General features: G+C 36.2%; 1 protein-coding gene across 5 annotated transcripts in view; it reads right to left on the bottom strand.

The window, feature by feature from the left end:
• UBR1 (ubiquitin protein ligase E3 component n-recognin 1) overlaps positions 1 to 15,749 on the bottom strand; it is a 152,697-nt gene that overhangs the window by 112,376 nt on the left and 24,572 nt on the right. For all 5 annotated transcript variants that reach the window (XM_055537521.1, XM_055537523.1, XM_055537524.1 and 2 more), the window contains one exon: positions 3,884 to 3,994. In XM_055537521.1, the coding sequence (XP_055393496.1) occupies positions 3,884 to 3,994 (111 nt within the window). The remainder of the gene's footprint in view (positions 1 to 3,883; positions 3,995 to 15,749) is intronic.

Genomic DNA, 15,749 nt, shown 5'->3' on the forward strand with positions numbered 1-15,749 from the left:
TCTCAATGTTGTATACAAGTAAGTGGATGAGAATGATAATGTTATTAATTTATAAGATCAATATTAATAAGTTCATTTACACCATCCTCCAGAATGAATTTAACTTCAGCCCAAGAGGTTGCTGTTCACACTGTTTAGCTGAATTCCTTGTGGCCAAGTTGGTGCTACAGATGACAGAAAGGAAAGGAGGCAAAATCATGGAAGCTTCCCTTATGACGCTCTTCCTTATGAATGTTCTTCTCTGCCTGAGTAAACTAATCATATCAGAGAACAACGAGTTATAGGGTTTTGTTTTTCCCTACAGTTTACAAAAGCATTTCTCATTTAATTTATTCCAACCAATCCTTACAGCCACTCTGTTAAGGCAGAAAATTTATGGCATTTAAGAGATAAAGATTCCATCTAAGGACTTCCGGGGTAGTCCAGTGGTTAAGGATCTGCCTGCCAACACAGGGGACATGGGTTTGATCCTTAGTATAGGAAGATTCCACATGTCTTGGGGCAACTAAACCCATGTGCCACAACTATGGAACCCCATGTGTTCTAGAGCCCACACACAGCAACAAGAGAAGCCACCACAATGAGAATCCCGTGCACTGCAACTAGAGAGTTGTCCCTGCTTGCCACAACTAGAGAACACCTGCTTGTAGCGACAAAGACCCAGCACAGCCAAATATAAATAAATAAATACTAAAAAAAATTTTTTTTAAAAAGATCCCATTCAAGGTCAAAGAGCCTCTAAATGGATATAAAAAGCAATACTAACATCCGAGTCTTTTGACTTTCATGGGAAAAAAAATGTTCATTTCATTAAAGGATACCACTTCCTTAATAAGGTTTGTTCAAACCAATTAGCTAAAAAAAAAAAAAGCATTTAACTGCTCTGCATCATAAACCATTAGTGAAATGCAAGTCAAAACCATAGTGAGATGCCTCTTCATACCTGCTAAGGTGACTATTATCAAAAAGGCAGGTAACAAGTGTTGGCCAGAATGCGGAGAAACCTGAACCTTATACACTGCTGATGGAAATGTAAGATGGTACAATTTGGAAAAGTCTGAGAGATGCTCAAAATGTTAAGTATAGTGACCTTATAATCCACCAGTTCCACCCTGAGATATCTACCCAAGAAAAATGAAAACATATATCTACACAAAAAATTTGCACACAAATACTCATAGCAGCATTACTCATAATAGCCAAAAAGTGGAAACAACCTAGATTTCCATAGACTGATGAATGGATAAATAAAATGATGCATAATCCATACAATGGAATATTATTTGGCCATAAAAATAAACTACATGCTAAAAAAGTACTAAAGTATACTCTTGAAATGGGTGAGTTTTTTAATATAGTATGCAAATCATAACTCAATAAGTTGTTTAAACAAAGCAGTAAGCAGGAAAACAAATATAGTAGCTCTTTAATAAGACACACACACATACACACACACATAAAAATCCAATAGAAATTCAGTAGAAGGCTTTAATATTCAATTTTTTAACCTACCTGCTATACACCATACTAATGAACTGCATTTTATTCTGTGGTGACCAAAACATTAATCTACACATTTACTCTTCTGCACCTATTCTTCCTACTCCCCAACGCTTTATTATTTTCTTTTCTACCATCTCTTCAATATGTCACCTTTTCTCTGGAGATTTTACTCAGAAGCTTTTGCTAGAAAGAGAGAAAAAGAGTGCCAAAGGTACTAAGAGCAACATTAATCCACTATGTTCTTATTTCTTATCTTCTTTAGCTTTAGAAATATTTCCTTTCAATTCTTAATCGAAGTAGTCTGAAATGAAAAGTTAGAAGAATCTACTTATTACTTCCATACTATATCAGAAGCTAAGTTCTTCAGAAGAGTTCTGGTAAGTAGAGAAGAAACTTTTAAATAAATCATTTATAGCTTTTATATATATATATATATATATATATATATATATATATATATATATATATTATAAGGTCCATCACAGGGAACAACAGAGTGATGATCAAAATCAATTTTTAAAAAACCTTAATAATAAACCCAAAATGTACTACAGAACTAGAAAGAAATTTCCCTTAAACATACTTATAGAGATATTGCCAAATGCTGGACTATAGGCTGATTGGTATTGACCAGGTCTAATTACACTTGGTAAATCCCTATTAGGGCTGGCACAATGCCACACACCTGGCAGAGTATGGATTTCACACTCACCAAAGCAGAGACAAAACAAAGGTGAAGCACAGAGGACTCTTGGGGGGCAACTTATTAGTTATATCCTAGCTGTAAGTATGCTCTCACATTCAGATCATGAATCTGTTCCTGAGTATACAGATCTGCGGACATAACAAGCCTGAATGATCTATTTCTTTTTGAATCTAATTATAAATCCAAAGAAACCCAAGAAGACCAGGTTAGTTCAGGACTCAATTCAGTGTTCTGAGGCCATATGACTCAGGAAAACCACAAACAGACTGGAACCCCAAGAGGTAGGAAGAAGGAGGCTAGTTTTGTAAACTTGATGAGCACTTAGGTTGATTCAATATCTTGGCTACTGTAAATAATGCTGCATAAACAAGGGTGCATATATCTTTTCAAATTAAATAAATTTTGTACTTCTTTTTTCTTAATTTTATCTTTGGATTGTTCATTACTATTGTATAAAATACAAGTAATTTTTGTATCTCATATCCTGCAATCGTGCTGAACTTGTTTATTAGTTCTAACAATGTTTTAATGGATTCCTTAGGATTTTCTATATACAAAATCACATCATCTGCAAACAGTTTTACTTCTTCCTTTCCAATTTGGGTGCTTTTTATATCTTTTTCTTGTCTAACTGCCTCAGCTGGAATGTCCATTATACTAATGAATGGATACTTACTGTGGCAAAGCAGAATATGCCTTACTCCCCATCTTAGGAGGAAAGTATCCAAAAGTATCCTAAAACTGAGTTTTAGGTTCTTTTGACACAAATCCATCCTCACCAGCCTACCTCACCTATTCCCTAATTCATATCTGGAGTCAGGTATTTTTACAACAAGGCCTGGTTTCTTTTAGTAGAAAAGGGTACTTAAGAGATCAAAATATAGACCCTAGGGATATTCAGTGTTATAGAGTTATCAGGAACAGTTTAAAGAATACAAAAACTATTTATTCCTTAAGTTTTAAAAAGGATTCTTCTGTGAAACCATTTGAGCATGGCATTTTTTAGAAAGTACTTTCTTGTGACAACTTTTTAAATTTCTTCAATGGCTATTAACTGTTAAAGTTTTTTCTGTTTTTGAATAAATTATAACTATACTGTTGGATAAAGGAATCTATTTTCAAATGTCTTTGCACAGAGTCATATAAATAGCCTTTTATAATCCTCCTGTGTCTGTGGTTCAATGGTCATTTTCCCATTCTCCTTTTTAATTGTCGCTATCTGGGCTTACAGTTTTTTTTCTTGATTAGGAGGTATAGTGGATAATATGTTCGTTGATTTTTTTTTTCCTTTAAGAATAGCAATTACGGAATTTATGTGTCAGTTCTATTGTTTTCTAATTCATTATATCCTCCTGTTTCATAATAACTACTTCCATTCACTCTTTTAGGATAATATATTGTTTATTCTTACTTATCAAATTGACTGCTTAACAAACAAGTATTCTGAGTTCATCTTTTCAGTGTAAATTCATTCCTTTAGAGAAATATGGAATCAAGCCTTTATCAATTTATCAAATCTTTAAATCCTCTAGAATCAAATACAACTCCTTACATTTAAATATTAGAACATAAAATCAGGATTCTCGAAGGAATTCAGCTTAACCCATACAAATAACATTTCTATTTAATTTCATCAAGCTTAAAATAGCAATTAAAAAATAGTAATATTCTTACCTCTTTTGTGGTACCTGCTCTTCCAGGTTCATGACTTATACAAAAAGGACCAGTTTTCCATGCTTCTGTGTCCCCACAGTCACAAAATCCTCCTCCAGTAGAAGTATGCATCTGACAAATGAAAAATGTGTGTGTTAATTTCAAAACATTTTACAAAGCAAAGAAGAATGATAAAGAGAACTCAAATAATACATGTTTCCTGCTATTTAACCTTGATTGCCTTTAATATTATAGATAAATATCAAAAAATATTTTAATAACAAAAAAAATTCTCAATACTTAATCACAACAAAAATGGACCTTCAAAATTGATACATTTTTGAAACATACTCAGTTTTTAAATAGTTTAATAGTTTTTAAAACAGATTGTGTCATGTGCAAAAAAAAAGAAAAGAAAAAGAAAAAAATCTATATGACACCCAGAATGCTTGAGTAGATTTTATTATTAAACAGACTTTTTAAATCATTACAATGATACTAGCTTAAGTACTTAAGAAATGTATATTTTCATCCACATTAATACCCTACAGCAACTAAAACTTATTACAACATTTTTTTCTTTGAGGCTGCCTGTAAAAAAAATTATCTAAAATACAGTAGCTTAGATAGAGAAGGATGACAATGACCTGAATTTGAATCTTCCCCCAATCTCCCCCCTCCAAATTATACACCTAACAAGGAGAACAAGTAAAGCCACACACGACCCATGTCTGCAGGATTACTGGGAGTCAAAAAGATAAATACCACAACCTTCAGATGACTTCTTTTATCAGAGTTTCTGTTGCCTATCACTTCAAGCATGTGCATACAGACAATAGGAGAGGGAAGCTGCAAAGACTCCATTAAAGAGAACAGAGGGGTATAAAGGACTTAAATCAAGCACACACAAAATCACATCCCAGAAGAGAAAGCTCAATGTCAAGGAACAAATACTGAACACAGATTGGGACTTGGTGGTTCACAGGGAAAGAGACTGAAGGTGAGCAGGACCAGAAGTGGCCACCTCTGAGAAGCATTACTTTGGGAGGAAAATCAAATACCTTTCAAAAGGTGGTAACCCCTTATAGAATGTGACAGTAAATGAAAGAAAGAAGAAAGAAAGCTTAAGAATCCTACAGAAACAAGAGAGAAACAAGACATGCCAAACCCTCCCCTCACTTCACCACCATCACCAATATCATCTATAAAAGAAATTACACAGAAGTGGGTAAAACTGACAGAAGAGAGCACTTGTGAACACTATTCATGAAATGAAATAGAAAAAACTACACCATATCCATGTGAAACTGTTGCAAAAAAAAAAAAAGCCACAAAATATAAATAACAGCCAAAACTCAATTATGAAGCTGGAAGAAAATATAATGCTCTAAACTGAATTACCCATCCTCAAACAAGCATTAAAAACCCTTAATCAGATTAAGACACTTTTAATCATAAACACAAAAATTAACAGAAATGGACAAAAAAGAAGAAATAAATGAGACCTGAATTAACTCAGGAGAAAAAACAGAAGAAAATGATATATCAGAAGTAAATAGCATTGAAACAAAGCAGGGAAATAAGAGAATGAAAGTAAGATGAAGCAAAGAAATACAGAATCAGAGGAAAAATGGTTGAAATAGAAGATAGGCCTAAGAAAGGTAGATGAGGTTAACGAGTCACCAAAGAAAAATCAAAACAATGGAACAGGGATGACAATCTAAGAGAACTTCCTGAAAACAAACTGCCTTAATCTACACAGTGAAAGGGCCCTCAGTGACTGAGAAAAAACTCAGTATGATCAACTCCTAAAACTACTAGACTTTAAAGATAAAAGCCCTGAGGTTTTGGGCAAAAAGAAGAAATAACATAATCACAAGAAAATTAGACTGGCACCAGACTTCTCAACGGGAGAAGGCAATGGCAACCCACTCTAGTACTCATGCCTGGAATATCCCATGGACGGAGGTGCCTGGTAGGCTACAGTCCCTGGGGTCCCAAAGAGTCGGATGCGACTGAGCAACTTCACTTTCACTTTTCACTTTCATGCACTGGAGAAGGAAATGGCAACCCACTCCAGTATTCTTGCCTGGAGAATCCCAGGGAAGGAGGAGCCTGGAGGGCTGCTGTCTATGGGATTACACAGAGTCTGACACGACTGACACGACTTAGCAGCAACTTAGCAGTAGCAGACTTCTCAATAGCAATACATGAAACAAGACAACAGCAGAGCAGTATGATCAAGAAAAGAAACAGTAAACCAAGGATATTATCTACAGCTAAGCTTTAAAAATACAATTTTGAACGTGTCAGAACTAAAGGAACACTGTATACACATGACGTTCCAGAGGGATCTGTCTCAGCAGTGATCAAAAAACTCTCTGTATAAAGGAACAGACAGTAAATATTTTAGGCTTTGCAGGCCATGGAACCTCTTTTGAATTACTCGGTTCTACTTTTGTAGTGAAGCAGCAGCCATAGATAATAAATAAATGAATAAACATAGCTATGCTCCATTTATCATGAAATATTATTGAGAGTCCCTTGGACTGCAAGGAGATCAAACCAGTCAATCCTAAAGGAAATCAGTCCTGAATACTCATTGGAAGGACTGATGCTAAAGCTCAAACTCCAATACTCTGGCCACCTGATGTGAGGAACTGACTCATTGGAAAAGACCCTGATGCTGGGAAAGATTAAGGGCAGGAGGGGACGACAGAGGATGAGCTAGTTGGATGGCATCATCAACTTGATGGACATGAGCTTAAGCAAGCTCCGGGAGTTGGTGACGGACAGGGAAGCCTGTTCTATGGGGTTGCAGAGTCGGACACAACAGAGCGACTGAACTGAGAACTGATTATTCTTCTTATTCTTTTTCACAATATAAAAACTAGCTTAGGGGCTTCCCTGGCAGTCCAGAGGTTAAGACTCTGCACTTCCACTTCAGGGGGCATGGATTTGATCCTTGGTTGGGGAACTGAGATCCTACATGGCTTGTGGTGTGGCCAAAAGAAAAAAAAAAAAAGAATAAAAACTAAACTTAGCTTGCAGGCCATATACAAAAATAGATGGTGAACTGTATTGGACCCATAAACTGTAATTTACTGAACCCTAGAGGATGAGCCTCAGCTGACCAAGCAGTGACTGGAGAAACTTCAGAGAAAGGATAGTTGGTAAATATTTTATGTATGTAATTGTAGTGCTAAGAACAAATCAAAGGGCTTCCCCATTGGCTAAGTGGTAAAGAATCCTCCTGCAATGCATGAGACATGGGTTCAATCCTTGGGTCAAGAAGATCCCCTGGAGAAGGGAATGGCAACCCTCTCCAGTATTCTTGCCTGGAAAATCCCATGGACAGAGGAACCTGGAAGGCTACAGTCCATGGGGTTGAAAAAGAGTTGGACATGACTTAGCGACTGAAAAACAACTAAGAACAAATCAATCATGTTGATGTTCAGGAGAAATCAACACAATACTGTTAAGCAATTATCTTTCAATTAAAACTAAAGAAATTTTTTTAAAAAAGGACAAATCAAAGCTGTTGAAAGATACATGCATAGAAGAATGTAAACTTTATACAACCTCACAATTAGAAAGACAACTAAAATAATGGGAGAAAGGAAAGAGAAAGCATTAGATTATCAACTACTAAGTAGGTAATAGAAAGAAAGCAAAGATACCATTAAAACTGACAAACTAGACAATAAAAAGTTAAGTAAGGGAGTAAAAAGGAACTAAAAGCACTATAAAAATTATTACTACAAATGTTACTACTAGAACAAAGGTAACAAAAGAAATTAGAATATACAAATCAATTTTATATACTGAGGAATGCTAAACTCATCCATAATTACTAAAAATGTAGTTTCAAATCAAAGTAAAAGTATAAACTTTAGTATAGGGAATGCCATGGAAGCAAGACATAAACTACAGAAGCATTAAAAAAAATTCTGGCAAACATAACTACATATTAATTAAAATGTCATTAAGGCAAATGACAGCATAAATCAAGTTTAAAAGACAGAAAATAGATTTCATACACTTAATTTATGATCCAGCAATATCATTCTGAGGTTACCAAGAGAAATGAAAACAAATGTCCATACATAGACTTGTATTTGAATAGCTTTATTGAAAAGCTAGAAGTAAGTCCAGTATTCATCAAGTGATGAACAGGTACTATATTGTGGCATTTCCATACAATGGCATACTACCAGGCAATAAAAAGGAACAAATTGCTGATACATGAGAGGCGCTCAAAGGCATTATACTAAGTGAAAATAGACAGGAAACACTATATAATGTATGATTTCACTTATAAGACATTCTGAAAGGCCAAAACTATAGGGACAGAAAACAGATCAGTGAACGCCAGGAGCTACGGGTATGTGAGCAAGAGGACTGCCTACAAAACGGCACTGGAGAACTTTTGAAATGATATAAATGTTTTATATCTTATTGTGGGGGTTTGTTGTTGTTGTTCAGTCGCTAAGTCGTGTCCAACTCTGCGACTCCATGGACTGCATGAACGTGCCAGGTTTCCCTATCCTTCACTATCTCCCAGAGTTTACCCAAGTTGGTGTCCATTGAATCAGTGATGCCCTCCAACCATCTCATCCTCTGTTGCCCCCTTCTTCTTCTGCCCTCAGTCCTTCCAAGCATCAGGGTCTTTTCTAATGGGTCGGTTCTTTGCATCAGGTGGCCAAAGTACTGGAGTTTCAGCATCACTCCTTCCAACAAATATTCAGGGTTGGATTCTTTCAGGATTGGCTGGTTTGACCTTTCTGCTGTCCAAGGGACTCTCAAGAGTCTTCTCCAGCACCACAGTTCAAAAGGATCAATTCTTCAGCCCTCAGCCTTCTTTACAGTCCAACTCTCACATCCATACATGACTACTGGAAAAACCATAGCTTTCACTATACGGACTGGACCTTTGTCAGCAAAGTGATGTCTCTGCTTTTTAATACATTGTCTAAGTTTGTCGTAGCTTTTCTTCCAAGGAGCCAAGTGTCTTTTAATTTCATGGTTGTAGTCACTGTCCACAGTGACTTTGGAGCCCAAGAAAATAAAATCTGACACTGTTTCCACTTTTCTCCCATCTATTTGCCATGAAGTGATGGGACCAGATGCCATGATTCTTAGTTTTTTGAATGCTAAGATTTAAGCCAGTTTTTTCACTCTTCTCTTTCACCCTTATCAAGAGGCTCTTTAGTTCCTTTTCACTTTCTGCCATTTAGAGTGGTATCATCTGCACATCTGAGGTTACTGATATTTCTCCCTGCAATCTTGATTCCAGTTTGTGATTTATCCAGCCTGGCATTTTGCATGACATACTCTATATATATTAAATAAGCAGGGTGACAATATACAGCCTTGACATACTCCTTTCCCAATTCTGAACCAATCAATTGTTCCATGTCTGGTTCTAACTGTTGCTTCTTGAGCTCTATATAGGTTTCTCAGGAGGCAGGTAAGGTAGTCTGGTAATCCCATCTCTTTAAGAATTTTCCAGTTTGTTGTGATTCACGCAGTCAAAAGTTTTAGCATAGTCAATGAAGCAGATGCTTTTCTGGTATTCCCTTGCTTTTTCTATGATCCAACAGATGTTGGCAATTTGATCCCTGTCTGGTTCCATTGCCTTTTCTCAATCCAGATTGTACATCTGTAAATTATAGGTTCATGTACTGTTGAAGCCTAGATTGAGGGATTTTGAGAATTACCTTGATAGCATGTGAAATAAGTGCAATCGTGCAGTAGTTTGAACATTCTTTGGCATCAGCCTTCTTTGGGATTGTGATGAAAACCAACCTTTTCTAGTCCTGTGGCCGCTGCTGAGTTTTCCAAATTTGCTGACATACTGAGTGCTGTATACTTTAACAGCATTGTAGGCTTTCCTGGTGGCTCAGATGGTAAAGAATCTGCCTGCAATGCAGAAGACCCGGTTTCGATCCCTGGATTGGGAAGATCCCCTGCAGAAGGAAATGGCTACCCACTCCAGTATTCTTTCCTGGAGAATTCCATGGACAGAGGAGCCTGGCAGGCTACAATCCACGGGGACACGAGTCGGACATGACTGAGCAACTAACACTTTCACACTGTGGTGGTTACCAAACTGTATGTGTCTATGAAAACTCAGGGAACTGTACACGTAGAAAGGTAGATTTTATTGTATATCAATTATATCTTTAAAAATCTAACTTAAAAATGAAAAATTATTAAAGACAATCATATTAAGATAATATTTGTGAAGTATATAACATAGCAGTAAGAAAAAAGTAACAGAAAAATAAGGACAGAAATAGGCATTACATAGAAGAAATTAAATATACAATTAAAAAATGAAAAGATGTTCATAATACTAGTAATAGAAGTGCAAATTAAAATAATCAGATAATTTGACTACTAACAGATTGGCAAAAAGTAAAAAGACTGATTAAATAAACTTCGGGACAGATATAGAGAAATGACTGTAAACTGACACAGTAATTCAGAAAAAAATCTGGAAAAATCCATCAAAGTTTATGCACACACCCTTCAAGCCAGAAAATATACCTCTAAGAATCTAGTCTCAAGCACTCTTGAATATATACATTAGTGTATAACAAAGGTATATGTATATGTTGCATTATTGGTTAATTCCTGTAAAACTGGAAGCAATGTAATTACCTAGAAAAGAGGGATGATTTAAGTATATAATGACATACTCCCACAAAGGAATACATGTAGCAATTAAGCAAGGCAAGAGTTATTATATGGATCTGATTCACAATGTACATTTAAATTGTATTCATTGGGGAATCTTTCCTCTCTGTTCCAATAAATCTTGGGCATACACATGACTCTCAGATAATAAAAGTTCTCATGGTCATGACAGTCTCTGTCCAGGCCTTAGAATGCCCAATTCTAAATAATGATCAAATTGTCAAGCTTTCTTTTTTTTTAATATAAATTTATTTATTTTAATTGGAGGCTAATTACTTTACAATATTGTATTGGTTTTGCCATACATCATCATGAATCTGCCACGGGTGTACATGTGTTTCCCATCCTGAACCCCCCTCCCACCATCCATCCCTCTGGTCATCCCAGTGCACCAGCCCCGAGCATCCTGTATCATGCATCGAACCTGGACTGGCGATTCGTTTCACATATGATATTATACATGTCATATGATATTATACATGTTTCAATGCCATTCTCCCAAATCATCCCACCCTCGCCCTCTCCCACAGAGTCCAAAAGACTGTTCTATACATCTGTGTCTCTTTTGCTGTCTCTTATACACGGTTATCATTACCATCTTTCTAAATTCCATATATATGCGTTAGTATACTATATTGGTGTTTTTCTTTCTGGCTTACTTCACTCTGTATAATAGGCTCCCGTTTTTTAAAAAAAGCATAAACTTGGTAAAAAATTGGTAAATTAGATTTCATGAGAATTTAAAATTTGGGGAATGTATCTACACAATGGAATGCTATTCAGCAAAAAAGTTTGTGAGCTACTAGCGACTAAATAACAGGTACAGTAATATGAGTGAATCATAAAAACAATACACTCAGTGAAAAAAGCGAGACACAAAAGCATATGTACTACATGATTTCATTACATAAAATTCTAGAAAAGGGAATACCAAACTACAGTGACAGGAACCAGATCAGTGACTGCTTGGGGGCTACAATGTTCATCATAGTACTATTCATAATCACCCCAAAAAAGAAACAACCCAAATGTCCATCAGCTGATGCATGCATAAATAAAATGTGGTATAGCCATACAGTGGCATATTATTTGATAATAAAAAGGAATAAACACAGATACATGCTACAGCCTGGATAATCAATGAAACATCATGCTAAGTGAAAGGAGCCAATTACACAGGACCACATGTTGTGTGACGCCATTTATATGAATTGTCCAGAATAGGCAAATCTGTAGTGACAGAAAGTAGATTAATGGTTGTCTCAGGCTGCAGGAAGAGTTGGGGTAAAAAGGGTTATGAGGTTTCTTTTGAGGGTGATAAAAATGTTCCAAAATTTATTATAGTGATGATTGTGCTACTCTGTGAATATACTATGTGAATTATACTTTTTAAATGTGAATTGTCTGTCAATAAAGATGTGGATTATCTCTCAAAAAAAAAAAAAGAATTATTATATGTAACAACACAGAACTATCTCCATGATACATTAAATTAAAAACAAGTTGCAAGGAATTCCCTGTTGGCCTAGTGGTTAGGATTCTGGGCTTTCACTGCCATGGCCTGGGTTCAATCCTTGATCAGGGAACTGAGATCCTGCAAGCTGCACAGTGTGGCCAAAAAAAGTTGCAAAACCGAGTACATAGTAGGATCCCATTTATACACACACACACACACATACACACACATACACACACAAACATACCTCCTAAACATATAAATATATATGTTTATAAATAATAAAGATCTGTAGGGATGTGTACTAAATCGTGTTTAGTTTAACAAAGTATGATGGGACAGAAAGGCAACAATAATTTTTATTTGTATTCTTCTGTATTATTTGAATTTTGAAAAAGTAAGTTTTATTGCATTGCCTAAGTAAATAATTTTTTTAATGCTGTTGCATTTTGAAGACAATATATAAATTCTCATTACATAGAACTAATCTTAAGACAGACCCTGATTGTTACTTCTATAATTAAATCTTAGATATCAGCCCTGCCTATGATCCTAATACTTCCTATGATCTGCCCTTTTGATCCTAACACTTGATTTCAACAAACATCTATTGAAGGACTTCCGTGGTGGTCCAGTGGTTAAGACTCAGCTTCTAGTGCAGGGGGTACAGGTTTGATCCCTGGTCAGAGAGCTAAGATCCCACATATTGCATGGAGTGGCCAAAAAAGAAAAAAATAGTAAAAATTTTAATACTGGGTGTTTTTATCTATTTTGAGGATAAAAATGCAAAGTTTACTGAAAATTTTTTTTAAAGAATGTGCTTCACTATATTCTGTTTTTCATATTTACCTTTTTGTATGTATCTAAGAATGTTTACATGCTACTCTCTAAACAAATTTCAATTATAGAATAATACAGTGTTATCAGCTACAGTCATCATGTTAAATACCTTAGATTCTCAGATCTTATTTATCTTACTGTAGTTTTTTAATTAATTTATTTTTAGTTATGCTGGGTCTTTGTTGCTGCACTTAGGCTTTCTATGTTGTAATAAGCGGGGACTACTCTCCAGTTGCGCGGCATGGGCTTTCTCGTTGCAGTTGCTTGTGGCTGCAGAGCACAGGCTCTAAGTGCACGGGCTTCAGTAGTTGCAGCATGTGGGCTCAGTATTTGCAGCACGTGGGCTCAGTAGTTGCAGTGTGTAGGCTTAGCTGCACCACAGCATGTGGAATCTTCCTGGACCAGGGATCAAAACCACATTACCTGTGTTGGCAGCCAGATTCTTATCTACTGTACCACCAGGGAAGTCCCTTTACTGTAGTTTTTATTTTTAAGGGATAAACTACTGAAAAGCTGGATATCACAAAGAAGGGGCACATTACACACAGCAGATCAAGCTCAAATTTTTATCTCTGTTCTCAAAAATTTTGTGTTTGTTTTTATGCTTCTACTTTATTTTCAATTCTCATCTTAGATTCTGCAAGATCATAGCAAAAAGTCTTTGGTGTGGGATAGCAATTTTACACAAAAGAGATAGATCAAAAATTCAATATGGGGTTCTTTGATATTAAATTAAAATTTATATGAACACATGAACACATTTTTGGGGGGCTTCCCTGGTGGCTCAGACAGTAAAGAGTCTGCCTGCAGTGCAGGAGACCAGGGTTCTATCTCTGGGTCGGGAAGATCCCCTGAAGAAGGAAATGGCAATCCACTCCAGTATTTTTGCGTGGAAAATCCCATGGATGGAAGAGCCTGGCAAGCTACAGTCCATGGGGTCGCCAAGAGTCACGACTGACCAACTTCACTTTTTCTTTTTTTTCCAACTATTTTTGTGCCTGCAAGTCAGATACTATCAAGCAAACTGCCATGTCGGATCCACAATCCTTTTAAATTTTTAACTCAAAGACAAATAGGAAAATTCAGTAAATTTTATCTTTCCAGATGTTCTCAGAAAGAGTTATAAAACATAGTTGGATAAGCTATTTACCCCAAATGAATTACCTGTGTGTGTTGTGAGGTAGCAATGAAAGACTATGATCTTCTATGGTGATAACACCCTCAATGCAGAAGCCTTCCCTCCTCACAGTGTGTGAAGAGTGTGAATAAGGGATGGAGAGTCACCTTTCATTATTTCATCAACTACTGGTGTTTTCACAGTATTTTAAATGCCTGATTTCAATTTTACAACAATACCAATATTTATTCTGAAAGGTAATCACATGTTCCAAGTAGCAGAACTTCCAACACGTTCTATAGGAATAATTTGCAGTTCTTTTTTTGTGGGGGCAGGGGGAGGTGTGAGGTGCGCTTCATGGCTTGCAGGATCTCAGGTCCCCAACCAGGGACTGAACCCAGGCCATGGCAGTGAAAGCACTGAATCCTAACCAGTAGACCACCAGGGAACTTCCTAATTCACAGTTCTGAATCATACTTCAGAAAAAAAACTTGCAGCAGTGCAGGATTTATTCCTACTCCATCACAGGTAATACTGCATAGATCTCTACAGGAACTTTAAATTTTTCTGCTGTGAACTTTAAGATTGCTATGAAAGATGTACTTTGGGGAACACTGAGTACTCCATAAGGCAGCCATTAGCGTGATTTGAAATGAATCTTCAACGTGGCCGAGCAGGTCTGGACAGAGACCCCACACCATCTCTGTGAAACAGCCCCACTCCCTCCACAGTGCTGGGGACAGCAAAAGTTGTTCTGCACTATTCTGTGCCTAAAGGTTTTTCTTGGTGCTTTCTTAAAACAGTATCAGATCTTGGGTCTGCATCCCCATCGTTATCCTTTTCTTCCCCTTCTCAGCAGGAAAACATATCCCTTCTTATTTCTTCTAATCTTTTTTTTAATGGCTTCATTTTTTTTCTTTTATTGTGTTTTATTTAAAAAGAATATACACAATATATAGGTGAGTTACAAAGCAGAATAATGAAGTGAACACCACTGATTCAGCATCTAACCCAGGAAAATATTAATACTGTTGCCAAGTTCCCTGTGTGATCCTCCATTTGACACGGAGGTTATTGTTACCTGAATTGTATTTATTAGTCATTCCCCTGCTTTTCTATAAAAATTTCACCACATCTAACAGGTATTTCAGAAAGATTCTATCACTTATTCCCCCAACAAAAGTCTTCTGTTCTTTACACACACTTTTGAAGGGCAGTATTTTTTAAAGCTTATAAACATAATTTTTTATTAGTTAAACAATAGTCCATCTTCCTAATAACACAAAGATTCCTGAGTAAGCTGTACATGCACCTTCTATAGGAAGAGCTTTGCAAAAACCTAAAGATGATAAACTTAAGGATGCTTCACAAAAGAGTGCTTTGTGGTGCAATGTAGACTGTAAGCTTTCAATACTGAAAGATAGCTTAGTGAAGAGGTTCCCAAATTTAACAGACAAGCTTTACCAGTCAACAGAAAAAATCAGAAAAGGAAGGACTGTGATGAGCTCTTCCACAGAGGTACATGTATACAATTTAAAGACCTGCTTTTTAGTCTGAGATTATCCTACTTCCTTGGAATTAAATTTTCCTTTTCTTCATAAAACTATAGGAGATGGTAAGGATTTTTTGGTTGCTGTTCATGTGCTCTTTTTAAAGTTAAAACTGAACTTATTTAGCCAAATAAAAATTTGAAAACCCTGTGTCTTACCCAAAGTCTTCTGAAATTGTACTGGCCCACAGAATTCCAAAGCTTGGCACCCTCACTAAGACCA

Source organism: Bubalus kerabau, chromosome 10, assembly GCF_029407905.1.
Source record: "Bubalus kerabau isolate K-KA32 ecotype Philippines breed swamp buffalo chromosome 10, PCC_UOA_SB_1v2, whole genome shotgun sequence".
NCBI classification, from domain to species: domain Eukaryota; kingdom Metazoa; phylum Chordata; class Mammalia; order Artiodactyla; family Bovidae; genus Bubalus; species Bubalus kerabau.